At 67.9% G+C, this 19,696-nt stretch overlaps 1 protein-coding gene across 1 annotated transcript; it reads left to right on the forward strand.

Annotated features, from left to right (window-relative positions):
• Nucleotides 1-1,003: 1,003 nt before the first annotated feature.
• Nucleotides 1,004-19,206, forward strand: FASN (fatty acid synthase). The gene is made up of 42 exons (XM_045774959.2): nt 1,004-1,138; nt 2,856-2,989; nt 3,722-3,874; nt 5,004-5,177; nt 5,293-5,493; nt 5,605-5,727; nt 5,813-5,928; nt 6,016-6,150; nt 6,658-7,129; nt 7,233-7,420; nt 7,520-7,709; nt 8,289-8,383; nt 8,491-8,625; nt 8,716-8,919; nt 9,068-9,183; nt 9,497-9,672; nt 9,772-9,963; nt 10,046-10,126; nt 10,245-10,433; nt 10,692-10,871; nt 10,950-11,153; nt 11,814-12,118; nt 12,367-12,756; nt 12,992-13,156; nt 13,239-13,357; nt 13,520-13,674; nt 13,804-14,007; nt 14,178-14,328; nt 14,416-14,594; nt 14,678-14,797; nt 14,980-15,102; nt 15,210-15,433; nt 15,512-15,710; nt 15,832-15,983; nt 16,095-16,186; nt 16,413-16,564; nt 16,663-16,908; nt 17,158-17,346; nt 17,635-17,865; nt 17,947-18,167; nt 18,260-18,358; nt 18,475-19,206. The coding sequence occupies exons 2-42, from the start codon at nt 2,863-2,865 to the stop codon at nt 18,862-18,864; spliced, it is 7,557 nt and encodes a 2,518-aa protein (XP_045630915.2). The 5' UTR covers nt 1,004-1,138; nt 2,856-2,862; the 3' UTR covers nt 18,865-19,206.
• Nucleotides 19,207-19,696: the final 490 nt, after the last annotated feature.

Here is a 19,696-nt window from a genome sequence, read left to right on the forward strand (position 1 = left end):
TAGGGAGGGAGGGCGGCCTTCCTGGACTCTCAGCTGACCCCTAGACCGGCGGTCTGTCTCCTTTTGGTCTGGAAGCCTAGGTCTTTTTGTAAGTTCGGTAACCATGTGAGCAGGAGCATGCGCGGAGACGCAGGGCTGGAGGCTCAGCCGGGCGTGTGCGCGCCCGTGGGTGCAAGTGGCCACGTGCGCGCGCGAGTGCCTCTGCCCAGGGGGGGCGCCTTTGTTCAAACCACGCCAAGCGGTGTCCGGGCCTCGCCCCGCCCACGGTCTCCGGGAGCCGTGGGGCGCGCGCGCCGGCCCACAAGATTGGGGAGGCCTGGCCGCGCAGCGCTGCGGTGACCGGCAGTGACCCCGCCCGGGGCGCCCTCGGCAGGGGTCAACGACCGCCGCGCCGCCCGGCCCATCACCCTATCGCCTAGCAACGCCCACTCGCGCACCGCCATTGGGCCGGTGCGCACGCCCCCGGCCCCCGATTGGCCGCCGTGGCGTGCGAGCCCCGCCCCCTCCCCCACCCCGACCCGGCTCCGAGACCCCAGAACGCGGGCCGGTCCGTCGGTGCTCCCGGGGATCCGGTGGGCCCCCGGTGTACCCCCAGAGTGGTCCCAGAGTGGCGCTCAAGCACATCCCCGTCCATCTTCACCCGCGCAGCGCGCACACGTGGCCCCGCGGCTCGAGGGTGTGGGGGGACGGGCCCGGGAAGGGGCGGGGGACGGCCGCGGGCTCAGTACCCGGCGCGTGCGCGTGCGCCTCCGAAGGTTCCTCGCCACGGGCCCGCGGGGGCGGGGCACGGAAGCCGGGGGCGGGGGTGCTGAGGCGCCCCTCCCCGCGCCCCCCGAGCGCCGGGCTCCCCAGGCCTGCGCGCCCCCGCGCGGGGTCCCGGCGGCTCGGCGGCGCGCGGCATCACCCCACCGGCGGCGGCGCGCCGGGTCCCGGGGCGCAGCCCCGACGCTCATTGGCCTGGGCGGCGCAGCCAAGCTGTCAGCCCATGTGGCGTGTCCGCGCGGGGACGGCCGCGGTTAAATAGAGTCGGCGCCGGCCTAGAGGGAGCCAGAGAGACGGCAGCGGCCCGGCCTCCTCTCCGCCACCGCGCTCCATCCTCGCTCCCCGCCGCCCGCTCCGCCGCCTGCGCCCAGACCAGGTATGAGCGGCCCGGCGGGGACCGGGTGCCGGGGGACCTTGGGGGGCGGAGGACGGCCCGGCGTCGGGGCGCCGCCGGCCCGCACCCTCTGGTCTCGGGGCGCTCCCGCGGGGAGGGGTCAGCCCGTCGGGCGGCGGGCTCCGAGGCCCCCGGTCTGGGTGCGCTGGGCGCCGGAGTCCGGCGCTGGAGGGCCGGCGGCGCTGCGCCCGGGGCCGGGCGGGGCAGGTGGGCGACGCGAGGGACGGACGCCGGGCGCGCCGCGAACAGCCATTTTGGTCGCGGGCTGGGCCACGCGGACCGCACCGCCCAGCCCCTTCGCCTGCGGCATCCCCCAGCCCCGGTGCCGGGGGGCCGAGGCCCGGCGGCGGGGCGGGGGGGGAACCGGCTCCGGTCAAGTGGGCGCCGCGCGGAGCCCCGAAGCTCTGGAGGGCGGGCGGCGGGGCGAGGCCGGCGCCGCGGGGTCTCCAGCCCCTGCCCGGGCCGCGCGGGACTCGGCGTGAATAGCAAGTAGGGGAGAACAGCGGGCGCTCTCTGGAGGCAGCAGCCTCCCCCGAGCTGGTGCCTCTTGGGCCGCCAAAGGGCTCTTTATTCAGCGCTGGGGGTGGGGGCTCCCTCGCGGCAGGGACTCAGGCATGCCGGGCCACGCGAGGAAGACGCGGCTCTCCGCTCGGGCGCCCTTGCTCGGAGAGACCCGGACGGCCGGAGGGTGGCGCGTCCACCGGTCCTGAGCGCCACGAGGCCCTGGGGCCTTGGCGGAAGTTGCCAGACCAACCGTGGCCTTGCCCCCTCCAGGGCCTGCCCAGGAGCGCCCTTCCTCAGGGGGGCCGGGGCTTTCTCTGCAGTGGGGGCCTCGGGAGACCTGGGTCTGGGTGGTCAGGCAGGCTGTGCAGAGGTGGGCAGGTAGTCCTGAGACCTCAGCTGTACAGGTGTGCGGAGGTGGGCTGCACTTGCCTGGCCCCTAACCAAGAATGGTTCTCCAGGTTGGACCCTGCTTGGATGGTCAGACTGGCGGGCTGGGTCCACCGTGTGGTGGAGGCCATCTTTTCCCCAGAACCCTTCAGGGGCTTTGCACTTGGGACCCCCACCATGTCCCTCCCAAGCCCTGGCAGTTCATGGGCTGCCCTGAGTGGCCCTGGGCCCCTGTCCCCAGCATGGAAAGCAAGCTGGGATATGGGGTGCAGGGCCCACTGGTCAGTGTGGGCCGGTGTTCCCCCCAGTCTCATTTTTTCCCCTTAAACTTTGGCACCCTTTCTTTTTTGCTTGCTTGATTCCCTGGGTCAGCTCTTCACAGACTGATGGCCGAGTGGCCCTGTCCCGGGAAGGGTTCGGCCCTTCTGGGGTGGCCCGGCCTGCCACCCTCCGTGAGGCCCTCTCCCCACAGCAGGTTGCCGAGCCCACCGACTTGGGGGGCAGACACAGGGCAGCAGGGCTATGGTGTGGTCACCTAGGCCGGGGCCCCACATGTGACAGGTCAGTGCCAAAGGCCAGAGGCCCCGGCCTTCCCAGTGACAAGGCCCGGCTGGACCAGCATGGACCCCCACCCCATACACCCTGGGCTTCTGTCTGGGCCGGCCAGCTAGATCTTGGTCTCACTGCTCGCAAACCCATAGGTGGTGCTGTGGGGTCAGGAAGCCCGGGGAGGGTGGGAGGCTGCACGCTGGTGGTGCGGCCACCAGTGCCGACAGCGTCAGGCCCCCACACTGCCCTCCCTGCACAGACCAGCCATGGAGGAGGTGGTGATTGCTGGCATGTCCGGGAAGCTGCCCGAGTCGGACAATCTGCAGGAGTTCTGGGCCAATCTCATCGGCGGTGTAGACATGGTGACAGACGATGACAGGAGGTGGAAGGCAGGTGAGTGGGTGGCCCTCGCGCTCCCCTCCCGCACAGGGCGGCCATCTCCTGTTCTTGCTCTGGATGCGGCCTCCTGGCTGCCCAGAGCAGACCAGCTCCAGCCTGAGCCCCAGTCCCAACGGCAGAGCCACTGGTCATCAAGGCGAGGCTGGGGACTGAGGGCCCACGGGAGGCTGAGGGCCAACCCTGGGCGTGCGTCTGCCCGTGTTACGGCCGAGCTAGGTGATCTGCTGGGGGAGCAGATCCCGGGTGAGTCCCGGTGGGCAGGCACCCCCAGCCCCACCACCCGCCAGCCTGTCCCGCAGAGCCCATCCGGCTACTGCCAGATAAGCAGCCAGGCTCTCGGGAAGCTGGTTTGACTCCCTCCCGCCCAGTAGGCTCTTCTGCAGAGCGGCTCTACCTGATTTACGGGATGTGAGTCAGCGCGGTAGATTCTGGCCGGCCTCAGCAGCCGGCAGCGGTAGCACAGGCGAGGGTCTCCGGCTAGGGCGGTGCTGGGCAGGAGGAACAGGCACTGTCCCCGCTGTGCTCTGCTCCCGGGCCGCCTCCCACACGGCTGCCCAGGGGGGCCCCTTCTCAGAAGCAGGGCTGGTGTCGCCCAAGTGGTACCCCAGACCCAGCAGCACTAGCCCCTGCCCCATCCTCCTGGGCAGCCCATGGCTCCCCATCCCAGCAGGGACTTTGCCGCCGGTCACTCGGGGCCCACAGCCCTCCACTTGCCTATGTCTGCAGGACTCTACGGCCTGCCCAGGCGGTCCGGCAAGCTGAAGGACCTATCCAAGTTCGACGCGTCCTTCTTCGGGGTCCACCCAAAGCAGGCTCACACCATGGACCCCCAGCTACGCTTGCTGCTGGAGGTCACCTACGAGGCCATCTTGGACGGAGGTGGGTGCTCATGAGGCTGCTGGCCGACTACGGCCGCCTTGGGGCTGGGGGCCCGTGTCCCTGAGGTTCCCACCTCTCCAGAAATCATGACAACATTGCCGCTTTTCACTTCTAAAAGCATAAGTCTGAAGACACAAAAATTACCAAGGAGGCAACGCAAGGCTCTGTGGCTGTCTCTCCTGGACCCTGGTCCAGGGCCCGTGGGCTCATGGAGGTGCGGGAGGCGTGGGCCCGGGAGCAGGTCAAGGTTTCACAACTGCACACACAGGTGTCCCTGGCATGCCCTGACGCCCCAGTTTCCTCCCCCCAAAGTACAGCTGGTATTGGGGCAAGGGTGGAGTGCCAGGCAGAGCAGGAGGGGGGGACCAGCCCCCAGGACTAGTGCTCTCCACTCTCCCCTCTTCCAGGCTGTGTCTGGCCCTGTACAAGTGGCTGGAGACAGCTGTGCCTTGTCACGGGGCAGACCCAGACCTATGCCCCAGGGGCCAAGAAGTCCTGCCATGTGGGTGTGGGGCCTCAGCAGGCAGGTGACGGGGAGCCCGGCCCTGGGGGGACCCTGGGGGCCAACCGGTCACGCCGCAGGCAGGCAGGCAGTCCGGGCCTTCCAGCTCTCTTGCCCCACAGCTAGCCAGCCCCTGGGGCCTGCACTGAACAGTGTCGCAGGCACACAGTGCCCTGGAGTGAAGGGCCAGCAGAGACCTTGGACGCTGCTCCCCGGGGCTGGCCAGGATCCCTCCCTCCTTTCCCGGCCTGGACACTCAGCCTTTGTCTCTCTCTGTTTCCTTATCTTAGGCTGTCCTAGGGTAGGCTGCCCTTGGTGCTTGGGTGCTCATTGGTCACTGGGGCTTGCCAGACCCTACTGGTGACACCAGGGGCCAGGGGAGTATCCGGGGACAATGCTGCCTTCTGTCCTCACCTCCAGCTTTCTCTGGCCTCTGCCTGACCCAGAGCCTGGAGCCCCACCTGTCTCCTGGGCCCCAGGTTCCTTGTGACCCAGTTATCTGTCCTCAGCCCTACCTGGGCTGGCTGCCCTGCTCAGGCCCCTCCAGAGTCAGGCTGAGAGGGGAGGACTTACCCCCAGAGCTGGGCAGCAGGCCCGGCTGCCAGGTCTCACGGTTGCTTCTTGCAGGCATCAACCCAGCGTCACTCCGAGGGACACACACCGGTGTCTGGGTGGGCGTGAGCGGCTCTGAGGCCTCAGAGGCCCTTAGTCGAGACCCGGAGACTCTATTGGGCTACAGCATGGTGGGCTGCCAGCGTGCCATGATGGCCAACCGTATTTCCTTCTTCTTTGATTTTAAAGGTGGGTACCCAGCCAGCCCCTCTGGGCCTCTGGTTCCCCCAGGAAGGCTGCCTGGGGCAAGGTGTCTGTGCCGCGGGCTCCCAGGGAGGGCACCCACGCTGTGCTCTTGCTCCAGGGCCCAGCGTCGCTCTGGACACGGCCTGCTCCTCCAGCCTGGTGGCTCTGCAGAACGCCTACCAGGCCATCCGCCACGGGGAGTGCCCCTGCGCCATCGTGGGCGGTATCAACATCCTGCTGAAACCCAACACCTCTGTGCAGTTCCTGAAGCTGGGCATGCTGAGCCCCGAGGGCAGCTGCAAGTCCTTCGATGAATCTGGTGAGCCAGCAGAGGGCCGGGGGGGGGGGGGCAGGGGGTGGCGCCGGAGCTCCTGGCCCCAGGGGCTCGGATCAGCAGAGCCCCTGGGCCTGAGGTGCCCCCTGCACGCAGGGAACGGTTACTGCCGCTCGGAGGCCGTGGTGGTCATGCTGCTGACCAAGAAGTCCCTGGCCCGGCGCGTGTACGCCACCATCCTGAACGCCGGCATCAACACCGATGGCTGCAAGGAGCAAGGTGGGTGCCGGCCGGGGCCGGAGGGGCCCGGGCCGGGCTGCTACGGGCGGTCATTGGTTGGGCTGAGGCCTGGCTCCTCCCACAGGTGTGACCTTCCCCTCCGGGGAGGCACAGGAGCAGCTCATCCGCTCCCTGTATGAGCCAGCTGGGCTGGCCCCAGAGTCCCTCGAGTATATCGAAGCCCATGGTACGGGCACCAAGGTGAGAGCCCCGCCCACGCCCCACGCCCCATGCCCCACGCCGAGAGGCACCGGGGCAGGGTCCTGATTCTCCTCTTGTCCTGCACAGGTCGGCGACCCCCAGGAGCTGAACGGCATTGACCGAGCCCTTTGCACCACCCGCCGGGACCCCTTGCTGATCGGGTCCACGAAGTCGAACATGGGGCACCCAGAGCCCGCCTCGGGGCTCGCGGCGCTGGCCAAGGTAGGTGGGCAGGTCTGGAGCCATCCTGCCTGCCCGGAAAGGGAGGGTTCCGCAGGGTGCCAGCCACCGAGGACCGGACAGCAGGGCACAAGCCTATGATCAGTGTCCACCTTTGCTCCCTGTGGGTCACTCAGCCAGAGGAGGGGGCTGGGTGGCCTGTGGGAAGACCACGCACTGGCAGCTTCTGGGTGCGGTGGGGGCTTCCTGGTGCTCTAAGCTCCTTCGGGCTGACGTAGTAACCTGCTTACAGTTTCTGCAAGAACTGGGACCTGGAGGGAGCCCTGGCTGAGGGGGCCTCTGTGTCCAGGCCCACAGCCCATCCATCTGGGGGGCGCCTTAGGGCCCCAGGTGGAGGCATGAAGCCCAGAGAGGGGAAAGGGCTTGTGGTGAGGTCATTGGGTCCCTGCACTGTGGAGGGGTAAGGTTGGGGGACAGGTAGGCCCGACCCCACGCAGCAATGCAGGGAGTCCAGGGCCAGCTGCCCCACCAACTGCGAGCCACCCACAGGTGCTGCTGTCCCTGGAAAACGGGGTCTGGGCCCCCAACCTACACTTCCACAGCCCGAACCCTGAGATCCCTGCCCTTCGGGAAGGGCGGCTGCAGGTGGTGGACCGGCCCCTGCCCGTCCGTGGAGGCAACGTGGGTATCAATTCCTTTGGCTTCGGCGGCTCCAATGTGCACGTCATCCTCAGGCCCAATTTGCAGCCACCCTCGCCGTCCACCCCGCACGTCACCCTGCCCCGTCTGCTGCAGGCCAGCGGGCGCACCCCAGAGGCCGTGCGGTGCCTGCTGGAACAGGGCCACCAGCACGGCCGGGACGCGGCCTTCGTGAGCATGCTCAATGACATTGCGGCCAGCCCCCCCAGCGCCATGCCGTTCCGGGGCTACACGGTGCTGGGAGCCGAGGACAGCAGTCTGGAGCTGCAGGAGGTTCAGCAGCCGCCCAACGGACGGCGTCCACTCTGGTTCATCTGCTCTGGTGAGCACGCTGCTCCCCGGGCCCTCCCTGGAGGGCGAGCAGGTGGCTGGAGCGGGTGGCTGGGGCTGACGGCCACCACCCCTGACACCTCTCCTTGGGACAGGGATGGGCACACAGTGGCGCGGGATGGGGTCGAGCCTCATGCGCCTGGACAGCTTCCGAGACTCCATCCTGCGCTCCGACGAGGCCGTGAAGCCCTTGGGTCTGCAGGTATCCAAGCTGCTGCTGAGCGCAGACGAGACCACCTTCGACGACCTCATCCACTCGTTCGTGTGCCTCACCGCCATCCAGGTGTGCCCTTGGGGTCTGGGGGCCAGTGGGCAGGATGGGGCTGCTGTGACAGTGCGGGTGGCCAGACTGGCGTGACATGTCGCGTTCCCCCCCCCCCAGATCGCCCTCATAGACCTGCTGACCTCCATGGACCTGCGGCCCGACGGCATCATCGGGCACTCCCTGGGGGAGGTGGCCTGCGGCTACGCAGACGGCTGCCTTTCTCAGGAGGAGGCCGTCCTCACCGCCTACTGGAGGGGCCAGTGCATCAAGGAGGCCAACATCCCGCCAGGGGCCATGGCGGCCGTGGGTGGGTGTCCCCTGTGCTCCCCCACCCCGCTTCTCCCCCTGGCCTCGAGATCTCTGGGGTGGGGGTGCTGTCCCTGCGTTCCTTATGGTCACACGGTGCCCAGCACGCTCGCCGGCGGGCATCAGCACGCGCCGTTGCCTCGAGCTGGTCTGAAGCCACGTGGGGACGAGAGTCCCCCCCCCACCTCTACACAAGAAACCAGAGCGCTTTTGATAAAGTCGGCATCAGTGACTCGCTGTGGGTCCCTTCCACTGGCACCTGCTCGTGCCTTGGGCAGGCAGGGCTGGGCAGGAGGGACACCTCAGGGAGCCACCACATTGAGGGGCTGGCAGGGGAGGGGCCGAGGCCCTCGGTGGCCTGTCGGGTGTCCAGGACTCAGCTCCCCGCCTGTGGGACAACAGGGAGGACACCTTGCCTCAAGATCAAACGCAGCGGGAGCGAAAGTGCCCCATAAAGGCCCCACTCCGCGGCTGTCATTACTGCACCCCGTCATTAGGGCCTGCCCTGGGCAGTGCCTTCCCCTGGGGTGGGGGCCCTGGCTCCCCGCAGCCCGCCCCCTGAGGCCATCCCTGCCCACAGGCTTGTCCTGGGAGGAGTGTAAACAGCGCTGTCCCCCTGGCATTGTGCCCGCGTGCCACAACTCCGAGGACACGGTGACCATCTCAGGACCTCAGGTGGGCCCTGGGAGGCAAGGCTTGTCCCCAAGTCCCTTCCCCGTCCCCAGGGGGAGCTCTGCGTGGGGAGCCAAGCACTCGTCCAGCCCTGACACCTCTGTCCTTAGGCTGAGATGGCTGCATTTATGGAGCAGCTGAAGCAGGAGGGTGTGTTTGCCAAGGAGGTGCGGACGGGCGGCATGGCCTTCCACTCCTACTTCATGGAGTCCATCGCACCCACGCTGCTGCGGGCGCTCAAGAAGGTGGGCTGGCCGCCCCACGGGGGCTCCTGGAGGCGGGGCAGTGGGAGCCAAGGCCCCGCCCGCTGACCGCTGACCGCGGCTCATGCGCAGGTGATCCGGGAGCCGAAGCCCCGCTCGGCGCGCTGGCTCAGCACCTCCATCCCTGAAGCCCAGTGGAAGGGCAGCCTGGCCCGCATGTGCTCGGCGGAATACAGCGTCAACAACCTCGTGAGCCCCGTGCTGTTCCAGGAGGCGCTGTGTCACGTGCCCGAGCACGCCGTGGTGCTGGAGATAGCCCCCCATGCCCTGCTGCAGGTGCACACCAGCTGGGGCCGGGGGCGAGGAAGGCTGGCGGTTCCGGGAGGGACGGGGGTCTTGGTGCATCGGCCCAGAGAAGCCGAGGGTCTGGGCCTGGGGGGAGGTGGGAGCCAGTGAGGAAGGCCAAGCCCGTCTGCCTCACCAGGCCGTCCTGAAGAGAGGCCTCAAGGCCAGCTGCGCCATCATCCCCCTGATGAAGAGGGACCACAGGGACAACCTGGAGTTCTTCCTCAGGAACGTGGGCAGGCTGCACCTGCTGGGGTGGGTCGGCTGCCCCTGCTGGGCCGCTGGGGAGGGGGCCAGGTTCCCGGGCAGCGGGGGGGGGGTGTCCACACGGAGCTTCTCCCTGACAGCAAAGCGTGTTACTAGGGCCCCTCGGTGGCCTTGAGGTCGTCCCCAGGAAGTGGGCTGGAGGGTGCTGGGCCACCCCAGGCTCCCTTGCTATGGCCCCCCACCCCGTCCTGATGCTCTCTGGGGTCTGGTGGGAGGCGGTTGGCCGTGGGTGGGACAGGGTAGTCCTGGGCAAGGCCCCCGGCGCCAGGCGTGCACATCACACCTTTCCCTCACCCCCCAGCATCGATGCCAACCCCAATGGCCTGTTTCCACCCGTGGAGTTCCCGGTGCCCCGGGGGACTCCTCTCATCTCGCCCCACATCAAGTGGGACCACAGTCAGGTGTGGGACGTGCCTGCCGCTGGGGACTTCCCCAGCGGCTCCAGCGGCTCCTCCACAGCCACCGTCTACAACATCGGTGAGCAGGGGCTGCGGGGAGGGTCGGGGTGGGGCAAGGGGGCCGGCGGGGCCTGCCTTCTCCCTCCTGGGCACTGGCACTAAGGTCCAGCCCACACAGACACCAGCCCCGAGTCCCCTGACCACTACCTGGTGGACCACTGCATCGATGGCCGCGTCCTCTTCCCCGCCACTGGCTACCTGTGCCTGGCCTGGAAGGTGCTGGCGCGTGCCTTGAGCCAGAACATGGAAGACGTGCCTGTGGTGTTTGAGGATGTGACGCTGCACCAGGCCACCATCTTGCCCAAGTCCGGTGAGACGGGGTAGCTGCCGGGGTCAGGGTGGGAATGCTGACCGCCGCCCCTGATGCTCATGTCTGGCCTTGCTGTCCACAGGGACTGTGGCCCTGGAAGTTCGGCTCCTGGAGGCTTCCCGCACCTTTGAGGTGTCTCAGAACGGCAACCTGATCGTGAGCGGTGAGCAGAGGGTGTCCGGCCAGGCCACAGGCTCTCTGGTGGGGGTTGGCCTCTGAGTGCACCCTTGGCTGCCGGCTCCACTCTACGCACCTCAGGCTCTTGTGCCCCCCACCCATAGGGAAGGTGTACCAGTGGGAGGACCCTGATCCCAAGCTCTTCGACCGCGGGGATGGCCCGGACCCCGCAGACCCCACGGACCCCACAGCCACGTTCCGCCTGTCCCAGGGGGATGTGTACAAGGAGCTGCGGCTACGTGGCTATGATTATGGCCCGTACTTCCAGGGCATTCTGGAGACCAACCTTGAAGGTAGGGCGCCACGTCCTCCCTTGATGCTTGGGGAACGAGCCTTGGGGCCGCCTCCCTTTAGGCCACACTGGGCCTGACCAGCTGCCCAGGATCCCATCCAGGTGCCGTGTGACTCCCTCGCCGCCCAAATCCTGTGGACGGAGGGCTGTACTGGGTGTGACGGGCCACCGGGGGCTCCCAGGTCGAGGCGTGTAGAGGAGAGGGTGCCATGCGCGCGAGAGACCCAGCCCAGCCACACTGACGGCCCCTCTGCCACAGGCAACACAGGCCAACTGTTGTGGAAGGACAACTGGGTGACCTTCCTGGACACCATGCTGCAGATGTCCATCCTGGGCATCGTCCAGCGCACCCTGCGTCTGCCCACCCGCATCACCTCCATCCACATCGATCCCGCCACTCACCGGCAGAAGGTGTACTCACTCAAGGGCCAGGCCCAAGGTAGCCCCGTGTCCCAGGCCCCCCACGCCTGCGTCCCTGGGCCACCGCGGCCCACGCTCACCCAGCTCTTCCCCACAGTGGCTGATGTGGTGGTGAGCAGCTGTCTGAACAGCACAGCGGCCGGTGGCGTCCTCATCTCGGGCCTGCACGCCTCCGTGGCCCCGAGGCGGCAGCAGGAGCAGCTTGCCCCCAGCCTGGAGAAGTTCTGCTTCACCCCCCACGTGGAGGGGGGGCTCCTGGCTGGAAACGCAGCCTTGCAGGAGGAGCTGCAGCTGTGCAGGGGTGAGGCCCAGTCCCTGCCTCTGTGCTCCAGCCTCCGTTGGATGCCTCTGGCAAAAGGGAGTTTCTCAGCTTCCCACGCAGCCCCTCGCTGGGACCCGCTCCAGCCTGACAAGCTCTCGCTTCACAGGAAGCCAAGTCTTGTCTCCTGGAGAGGCTCCCGGTCTTCAGGGGCAGCCTAGGGCACAAGGACAGATTTGGTCCTTCTTAGCTGCATCCCTGGCCAGCCACTTGGGTGTGATGCCACGGGGACCTGGCCCGGCAGACTGCACCCCTTCCCCTCCCCCCCCCCGCCCCATGAGGGCTTGCACCCATGCTGATGGGTGGGGGATGATCAGCGGGGGACTGGAGTGCAGCTGGGGATGTCAGGACACTGAGCCCAACGCTCCACAGGCAGCCTGCTCTCTGTGGAGCTCATGCCTTGATGATACCCACCTGGTGGGCTAGCTCCTAGTCCTAGAGGACCAGCCTGCCTGCTCTGTCCCTCCCATCTGTTTGCTTATCCAGGGCCAGGGCCAGACAGTGGGCCCTGGGAGGACAGGGTCACGTGCGTTCTGGTTGCTGACGGACCCCTGCTCTCAGCAGACACCTGCTGTATGGGGGGCTTAGGGCACATTGGCCCAGGTGAGACTCCTCCCTAGTGCCCATCTCTCACCTCCCCAGGGCTGGCACAGGCACTGCAGACCAAGGTGGCCCAGCAGGGGCTGAAGATGGTGGTACCTGGGCTGGATGGGGCCCAGGTCCCCCGGGAGCCCCCACAGCAAGGCCTGCCTCAGCTACTGGCAGCCGCCTGCCAGCTCCAGCTCAACGGGAGCCTGCAGCTGGAGCTGGACCAGCTGCTGGCCCAGCAGAGGCCCCTGCTGCACGACGACCCTCTGCTCAGCGGCCTGCTCGATTCCCCGGCACTCAAGGCCTGCGTGGACACCGCCCTGGAGAACCTGACCAGCCCCAGGATGTACATTGTAGAGGTGGGTGTGGGCACCCAGATCCAGGCTCGGACGTAAGGGACGCCAGGGCCGGGTCAGCAGCTGTGCCGAGCCCGCCCTCATGTCGTTGACCGTTCCGCCCTGCTGGACGGTGGGCGCGGCGGGGAGGACACTAGCTGGCGGTCTCCTCAGCAGGGTGGGCAGGCGGGCCTTTCTGGCAGGTGTCCGCCAGCTGGGATCCGGATGCCTGCCTGGGGGGCAGCTGATCCCGGAAGCTCTCCCGCCTCCAGGTGCTGGCTGGTGATGGCCGCCTGTATTCCCGCGTTCCGGCGCTGCTCAACACGCAGCCCATGCTGCAGCTGGACTACACGGCCACGGACCGCCACCCGCAGGCGCTGGAGGCTGCCCAGGCCAAGCTACAGGAATACGGCATGGCCCAGGGCCAGTGGGACCCTGCAGACCCCGCCCCCAGCAGCCTGGGCGCGGCCGACCTGCTGGTGTGCAACTGTGCCGTGGCCCCCCTCCGTGACCCAGCCACGGCCCTCGGCAACATGGCGGCCGCTCTCAAGGAGGGCGGCTTCCTGCTGCTGCACGTCCTGCTCCGAGGACACCCCCTGGGAGAGACGGTGGCCTTCCTCACCTGCCCGGAGCAGCGAGGCCCGCAGAGCCTCCTGAGTCAGGTGCGGGGGGCGGGGCCGGGGGCTGGCTGAGCACGGGCCCCGCCCACGTAGGATGAGTGGGAGGGTCTGTTCGCCGCAGCGTCGCAGGGGGCGGGGCCGGGGGGCGGGGCCGGAGGCTGGCTGAGCACGGGCCCCGCCCACGTAGGATGAGTGGGAGGGTCTGTTCGCCGCAGCGTCGCAGGGGGCGGGGCCGGAGGCTGGCTGAGCACGGACCCCGCCCCGCCCCGCCCCGCAGGATGAGTGGGAGGGTCTGTTCGCCGCAGCGTCCCTGCACCTGGCGGCCCTGAAGCGCTCCTTCTACGGCTCGGCGCTCTTCCTGCTGCGCCGGCCGGCCCCGCGGGACAGCCCCGTCTTCCTGCCCGTGGAGGACACCAGCTTCCGATGGGTGGACTCCCTGAAGGTCAGTCTCTGCCCGGCCCCCCAGCACCATGCCCACGGGCCTGGGGACCTGCCCAGACGCCAGCCCTTCCCTCGTCCTGCAGAACGTCATGGCCGACAACTCGTCCCGACCCGTGTGGCTGACGGCTGTCAGCTGCGCCACCTCGGGCGTCGTGGGCATGGTGAACTGTCTCCGACGGGAGCCTGGCGGGCACCGGATTCGGTGAGAGACAGCCACAGAGCTCAGCCAGAGCTGCAGGCCCCTCTACCCCTCTCTCTCCCCCTCCCCTTCTTCCCGGTCTCCTCCCCCTGCCCTCTCTCTCCCTCCCTCCCCCTGCCCTCTCCCCCTCCTCCAGCTCCCCCTCACCTATTTGGCCGCCCGCAGATGCATCCTGGTATCCAACCTCAGCAGCACGTCCCCTGTCCCCAAGATGGACCCGAGCTCCTCAGAGTTGCAGAAAGTGTTACAGGGGGACCTCGTGATGAATGTCTACCGGGACGGGTCCTGGGGGGCCTTCCGCCATTTCCCACTGGAGCGTGGTGAGCCCCCCAAGATGCCTCCCGGACCCCCACCAGCTCCTGCGTTATGGCTGGGTGGGCTGAGGGTGATGGGGCTGGGGGCCCTGGCTGGGAAGCCCCTGTGACAGCCGCACTCCCTGTTGCGGTCAGGCCTGCCAGAGGAGCAGACCGAGCATGCCTTCGTCAACGTCCTCACCCGGGGGGACCTGTCCTCTATCCGCTGGGTCTGCTCCCCTCTGCGTCACGTCCAGCCCACTGAGCCCGGCGTCTACCTCTGCACCGTCAACTATGCCTCTCTCAACTTCCGAGACATCATGCTGGCCACGGGCAAGCTGTCCCCTGATGCCATCCCAGGTACGGACTGTCCCCTACAGGGACAGCCAGAGCAAACGCTCCAGGCCAGGGACTGGGAAGAGGATTCCTTGACCCACAGCATTCAGGGCCCTGGAGGCTCCTCGGGCCTGAGCTTGCACACTGGGCGCCTCCGGGGACATGTGGGGCTCACCGCCACCATCTACCCCCAGGGAAATGGGCCGCCCGGGAATGTATGTTGGGCATGGAGTTCTCTGGCCGGGACGCCAGTGGCAAGCGCGTGATGGGGCTGGTGCCCGCTGAAGGCCTGGCCACCTCCGTCGTGCTGTCCCAGGATTTCCTGTGGGATGTGCCGTCTAGCTGGTGAGTTGGTGGGACCATGAGCCCGGCGCCCCACGTGGCCACGGCCGAGGCTCTGGCCAGAGCTGAGCTCTTACGCTGCGCCCGCAGGACCCTGGAGGAGGCGGCGTCCGTGCCTGTGGTCTATACTACCGCCTACTACTCGCTCGTGGTGCGGGGACGCGTGCGGCGCGGGGAGACGGTGCTCATCCACTCGGGCTCGGGCGGCGTGGGCCAGGCCGCCATCGCCATCGCCCTGAGCCTGGGCTGCCGCGTCTTCACCACCGTGGGTAAGCCCACCGGCCCTCCTGGGAGCCCAGGGCTGTCGGCCTAGCCCCACTGCGTGGCTCAGCAACGTGCCTCTCCCTGCCAGGGTCAGCCGAAAAGCGGGCGTACCTCCAGGCCAGGTTCCCCCAGCTGAGCGATGCCAGCTTTGCCAACTCCCGGGACACGTCCTTTGAACAACACGTGCTGCGGCACACGGCCGGGAAGGGTGAGCGGCCCACGGACCCCCGGCGGCGTCCCCGGCACACCCATCCGTCGCTGTCCCCCGTGCTCCCATCCTCCTCCTCTCCTGTTCCTCACCCGGCCTGGGCGGGGACAAGGTCCAGTCCTCTGGACCCAGACCAGTGTTGTGACGAGGAGGACCTGTCTTTCCCCCACCGCCCCCCCAAGGTGTCGACCTGGTTCTGAACTCTCTGGCGGAAGAGAAGCTGCAGGCCAGCGTGCGGTGCCTGGCCCAGCACGGCCGATTCCTGGAAATCGGCAAATTCGACCTTTCCAACAACCACCAGCTGGGTGAGCTGGGCCGTGGGCAGGCGGGCGACAGGAGGCCCCTGGTGGGGCGAGGTCCACAGGGTTAGCTGGGGGCCATGCATGCTGAGCCCTCTCCCCTGTCCACCCAGGCATGGCCATCTTCCTGAAAAACGTGGCCTTCCACGGGATTCTGCTGGACTCGCTCTTCGACGAGGCCAGCAGCGAGTGGCGGGAGGTGGCGGGCCTGCTGCAGGCGGGCATCCGGGACGGCGTGGTGCAGCCGCTCAAGTGCACCACGTTCCCCAAGCACCAGGTGGAGGACGCGTTCCGCTACATGGCCCAAGGGAAGCACATCGGCAAAGTGGTCGTGCAGGTGAGCGCAGGGCCCCCGGCACCCCCGGCTCCGGCCCCCGAGGGCAGTGCCTGAGCGGGGGTGCTGCTTGGGCTGCAGGTGCTCGAGGAGCAAGAGGCCGTGCCGCAGGTGACCAGGCCCCTGCTGATGACGGCTGCGTCCAAGACTTTCTGCCCAGCCCACAAGAGCTATGTCATCACTGGGGGCCTGGGCGGGTTCGGCCTTGAGCTGGCCCAGTGGCTTGTGCTGCGAGGGGCCCAGAAACTCGTGCTGACCTCTCGCTCTGGGATCCGCACAGGTAAGTGGGCCTGAGGGCCGGGATGGGGTGGGGGTGGGGGGACACCTGGTCAGCTCGGCCCACGTGTGCTCTCAGGGCTAGAAGCCCAGTTGGCCTGACCGCCCTGCCCTGTGGCCCACAGGCTACCAGGCCAAGCAAGTCCGTGAGTGGAGGCGCCAGGGCGTGCAGGTCCTGGTGTCCACCAGCAACGCCAGCTCGCTAGATGGGGCCCAGAGCCTCATCGCGGAGGCCACGCAGCTGGGGCCTGTGGGAGGTGTTTTCAACCTGGCCATGGTGAGTGTGATTCGGAAGGGTCCAGAGCAGGCCCCCCAGGGAAGGCCCTCCTAGGCTGAGCCCTCCAAAGCCGTCAGGTCAGGGCAGGTGCTAAGCACCCCTCACCCCCAGGTCCTGAGAGACGCCATGCTGGAGAACCAAACCCCCGAGTTTTTCCAGGATGTCAGCAAGCCCAAGGCCAGTGGTACCGTGAACTTGGACAGGTGAGGCCCCCAGCACGGCCTGGCTCTGACCTGGCGCGTGCTGGGAGCAGCTGTCTCTCTTGGCCTGCGTGCACCCCAACGCAGAGTTCCCTCTGCCACTCAGGGACCAGGCAACAGGCCTGAGCTGGGGGTTCAGGGAAGTGGAGGCAGTTCGGCAGGCGGGGGCTCCTGGGCGCGTTGGCGGTGGGCTGGGCCAGCCGGCAGGGTGTGACTCGAGCACCCACAGGGTGACCCGGGCAGCATGCCCCGAGCTGGACTACTTCGTGGCCTTCTCCTCCGTGAGCTGTGGGCGCGGCAACGCTGGCCAGGCCAACTACGGCTTCGCCAACTCCACGATGGAGCGCGTGTGTGAGAAGCGCCGGCATGACGGCCTCCCAGGTGAGCCAGCTCTTTCCTCGCCCGGTCACCCCCACCTGCTGCTGCCCCGACGGGCGCCCCCCCTCACCCCTGGCCCACTGGCCCTTGTACTCTTGTAGGCCTCGCCGTGCAGTGGGGCGCCATCGGCGATGTGGGTGTCGTCCTGGAGACAATGGGCTCCAACGACACGGTCATTGGCGGGACCCTGCCTCAGCGAATCACCTCCTGCTTGGAGGTGCTGGACCTCTTCCTGAACCAGCCCCACCCCGTCTTGAGCAGTTTTGTGCTGGCTGAGAAGAAGGCCACTGCCCAGGGCGACGGCAGCACCCACCAGGACCTCATGAAGGCGGTGGCCCACATCCTAGGTGAGAGAGCCCACCACCCCCACACTGGCGCACCCTCAATTCCCACTAGCTGCAGCTTCCCTGGCTGGAAGAGAAGCCGTGCCTTTTTGCTCCAGGAGGGCACAGGCGCCGGTGGTTTGGGTGGGGGCCACGTGCCATAACCACGGTGATGGTGGTATGGGAAGGGGACTAGCCACCGAGGTGTCTGCACTCACCCAGGGCCCTTCCCCTCCCCCTCTCTTGAACTGCCAACCAAGTACCTGTCCCTAGGCATCCGAGACTTGGCCACCGTGAACCTGGACAGCACACTGGCGGACCTGGGCCTGGACTCGCTCATGGGCGTGGAGGTGCGCCAGATGCTGGAGCGTGAGCACGACCTGGTGCTGTCCATGCGGGACATCCGGCAGCTCACGCTTCGCAAGTTGCAGGAGCTTTCCTCGAAGGCCAGCACAGCTGACGGTATGTGGCTATGAGGGAAGACTTGGAGAAAAGGGGGGGGGGGTCCCTGGGCCACCCTGGCCCCAGCTGCTCTATCCCTGGAGCAGCACGGGTGCTTCTCTGTGCTGCAGGCTTGCAAGCAGCCTAAGCCGCCCTCCCAGGTCAGGGCTTGTCCATCGGGCCCCTTCCTGTGAGCCCTTACTGGGGCCTCAGGCCCTGGCCACCAGCAGCCCAAGTCAGGGGTGGGTGTGTGCGCGTGGAGCACCTTGTGTGGCCCTGGCCCTCCCTGGCATCTGCCCCTCCTTACAGAGCTGGGAGCCCCCACGCCCAAGGACAACAGCTCCACCAGTCAGCAGGCCCAGCTGAACCTGAGCACCCTGCTGGTGAACCCCGAGGGCCCGACCTTGACACGGCTCAACTCGGTACAGAGCTCGGAGCGGCCGCTGTTCCTGGTGCATCCCATCGAAGGCTCCGTCACCGTGTTCCACAGCCTGGCCGCCAAGCTCAGCATCCCCACCTATGGCTTGCAGTGTACCCGAGGTGAGACCCGTCCTCCCTCCCCCCAGTAAGGCAGGGTGGTGTGTGTGTCCTGCCTGCGCTGAGCCTCCTTCTGCCCCACAGCTGCACCCCTGGACAGCATCCAGAGCCTGGCCGCCTACTACATCGAGTGCATCCGGCAGGTGCAGCCTGAGGGGCCCTACCGCATTGCCGGCTACTCGTACGGGGCCTGCGTGGCCTTCGAGATGTGCTTCCAGCTGCAGACGCAGCAGAGCCCGGCCCCCACACACAACAGCCTCTTCCTGTTCGACGGCTCGCACACCTACGTGCTGGCCTACACGCAGGTGAGGGCCCCGGTAGCGACAGCGGGCTCCCACCCCCAGCCCCAGGGTCCCGGTGCAGTCCGCAGCTGCAGCAGCCCCTTCTCCCTTCACAGAGCTACCGCGCCAAGATGACCCGGGGCTGCGAGGCCGAAGCTGAGGCCGAGGCTATGTGCTTCTTCCTGCAGCAGTTCATAGACATGGAGCACGACAGGGTAGGTGCGGGGAGCCGGTGGCCGGGCGGGGGGCGCCCTGCAGCCCGAGCGTGCTCGGCCCTGTCCGACCCCGTGGTCGCGCTGCTCAGAGCCCCGTCCTGCGCCCCGTCCCGCAGGTGCTGGAGGCGCTGCTGCCCCTTGGGGGCCTGGAGGAGCGTGTGGCGGCCGCCGTGGACCTGATCAAGCGCAGCCACACAGGTCTGGACCGCCGAGAGCTGAGCTTCGCCGCGCGCTCCTTCTACTACAAGCTGCGCGCGGCCGAGGAGTACGCGCCGCGGGCCACCTACCACGGCAACGTGACGCTGCTGCGCGCCAAGACCAGCAGCGTGTACGGCGAGGGCCTGGGCGCCGACTACAGCCTGTCGCAGGTGTGCGACGGCAAGGTGTCCGTGCACGTGATCGAGGGGGACCACCGCACGCTGCTGGAGGGCAGCGGCCTGGACTCCATCGTCAGCATCATCCACGGCTCCCTGGCCGAGCCGCGCGTCAGCGTGCGGGAGGGCTAGCCGCCCCGCGGCCAGGGGGGTCCTGCCGGTGGGACCCGTGCCCGTGCGCCGCCGCCGCCGACTCGGAGACCCGCCCCGGTCTGTGAAGGGTCGGCCCGGGGGCCTGGTGTGCCGCGTGGGTCTGTTCCTCAGTCCTGTGTTCGATTCTCCTATTTATTGCGTCGCTGGGGAGACGCCAGGGCCTCGTCCACCCTGTGAAGGCCGGCGGCGCAGGAGCCCCAGCCCTGGGGCCCCCATGATGCAGGGGCCTGTGGAAAGGAGCAGCCCAGGGCGTGCGGGGCACCCGTTCTGTGTTCGTCTGTATTCGTTTTTCAAGAAACATGATTCACGTTGCTGCTTGAATTCTGGAGTTTTCTGTAACGGTCGGCGTCGAGTACTGTGTCCGTTTTTACACCAAGCTGGTGAAGGCCGCAGGGCCTGCTCACAATTAAACCCCACCTGAGCTCTGGCCTCCAGTCACCCTTTCTTCCCTCCTCTGACAGCTGCCGTGGGGGCCAGCACGGGCCTGCCACCTCCTGGGAGTCGGGGGGGTGCCCCTCTGCTCCCTGCAGCCCTCAGACACGGGGACAGCGCCCGGCTCCTGGAGGGCTGGGGTGGGCGCTCACCAGAGGAGCAGAACTAGTAGGACAGGCATACGAGCTACCACTGGGCCCTTCAGATCAGCCAGGGCGAGCCTGGGGCCCCTGCACTGCTACTTCCTGCCTGAATTCCTTACTCCTCAGAAAAGCCTTGGGATTGTTGTCCAGGGTCTCCGCTCACTTGAGGAGGCCTCCCCACATTACTGAGCGTCACCTTGACTTGGAGTCAGGTGGTCATAAGGATGAGTCTCACC

The sequence above is a fragment of the Ursus americanus genome, chromosome 23 (genome assembly GCF_024610735.1).
Source record: "Ursus americanus isolate L20-20 chromosome 23, mUrsAme1.1.p, whole genome shotgun sequence".
In the NCBI taxonomy this organism is placed as follows: domain Eukaryota; kingdom Metazoa; phylum Chordata; class Mammalia; order Carnivora; family Ursidae; genus Ursus; species Ursus americanus.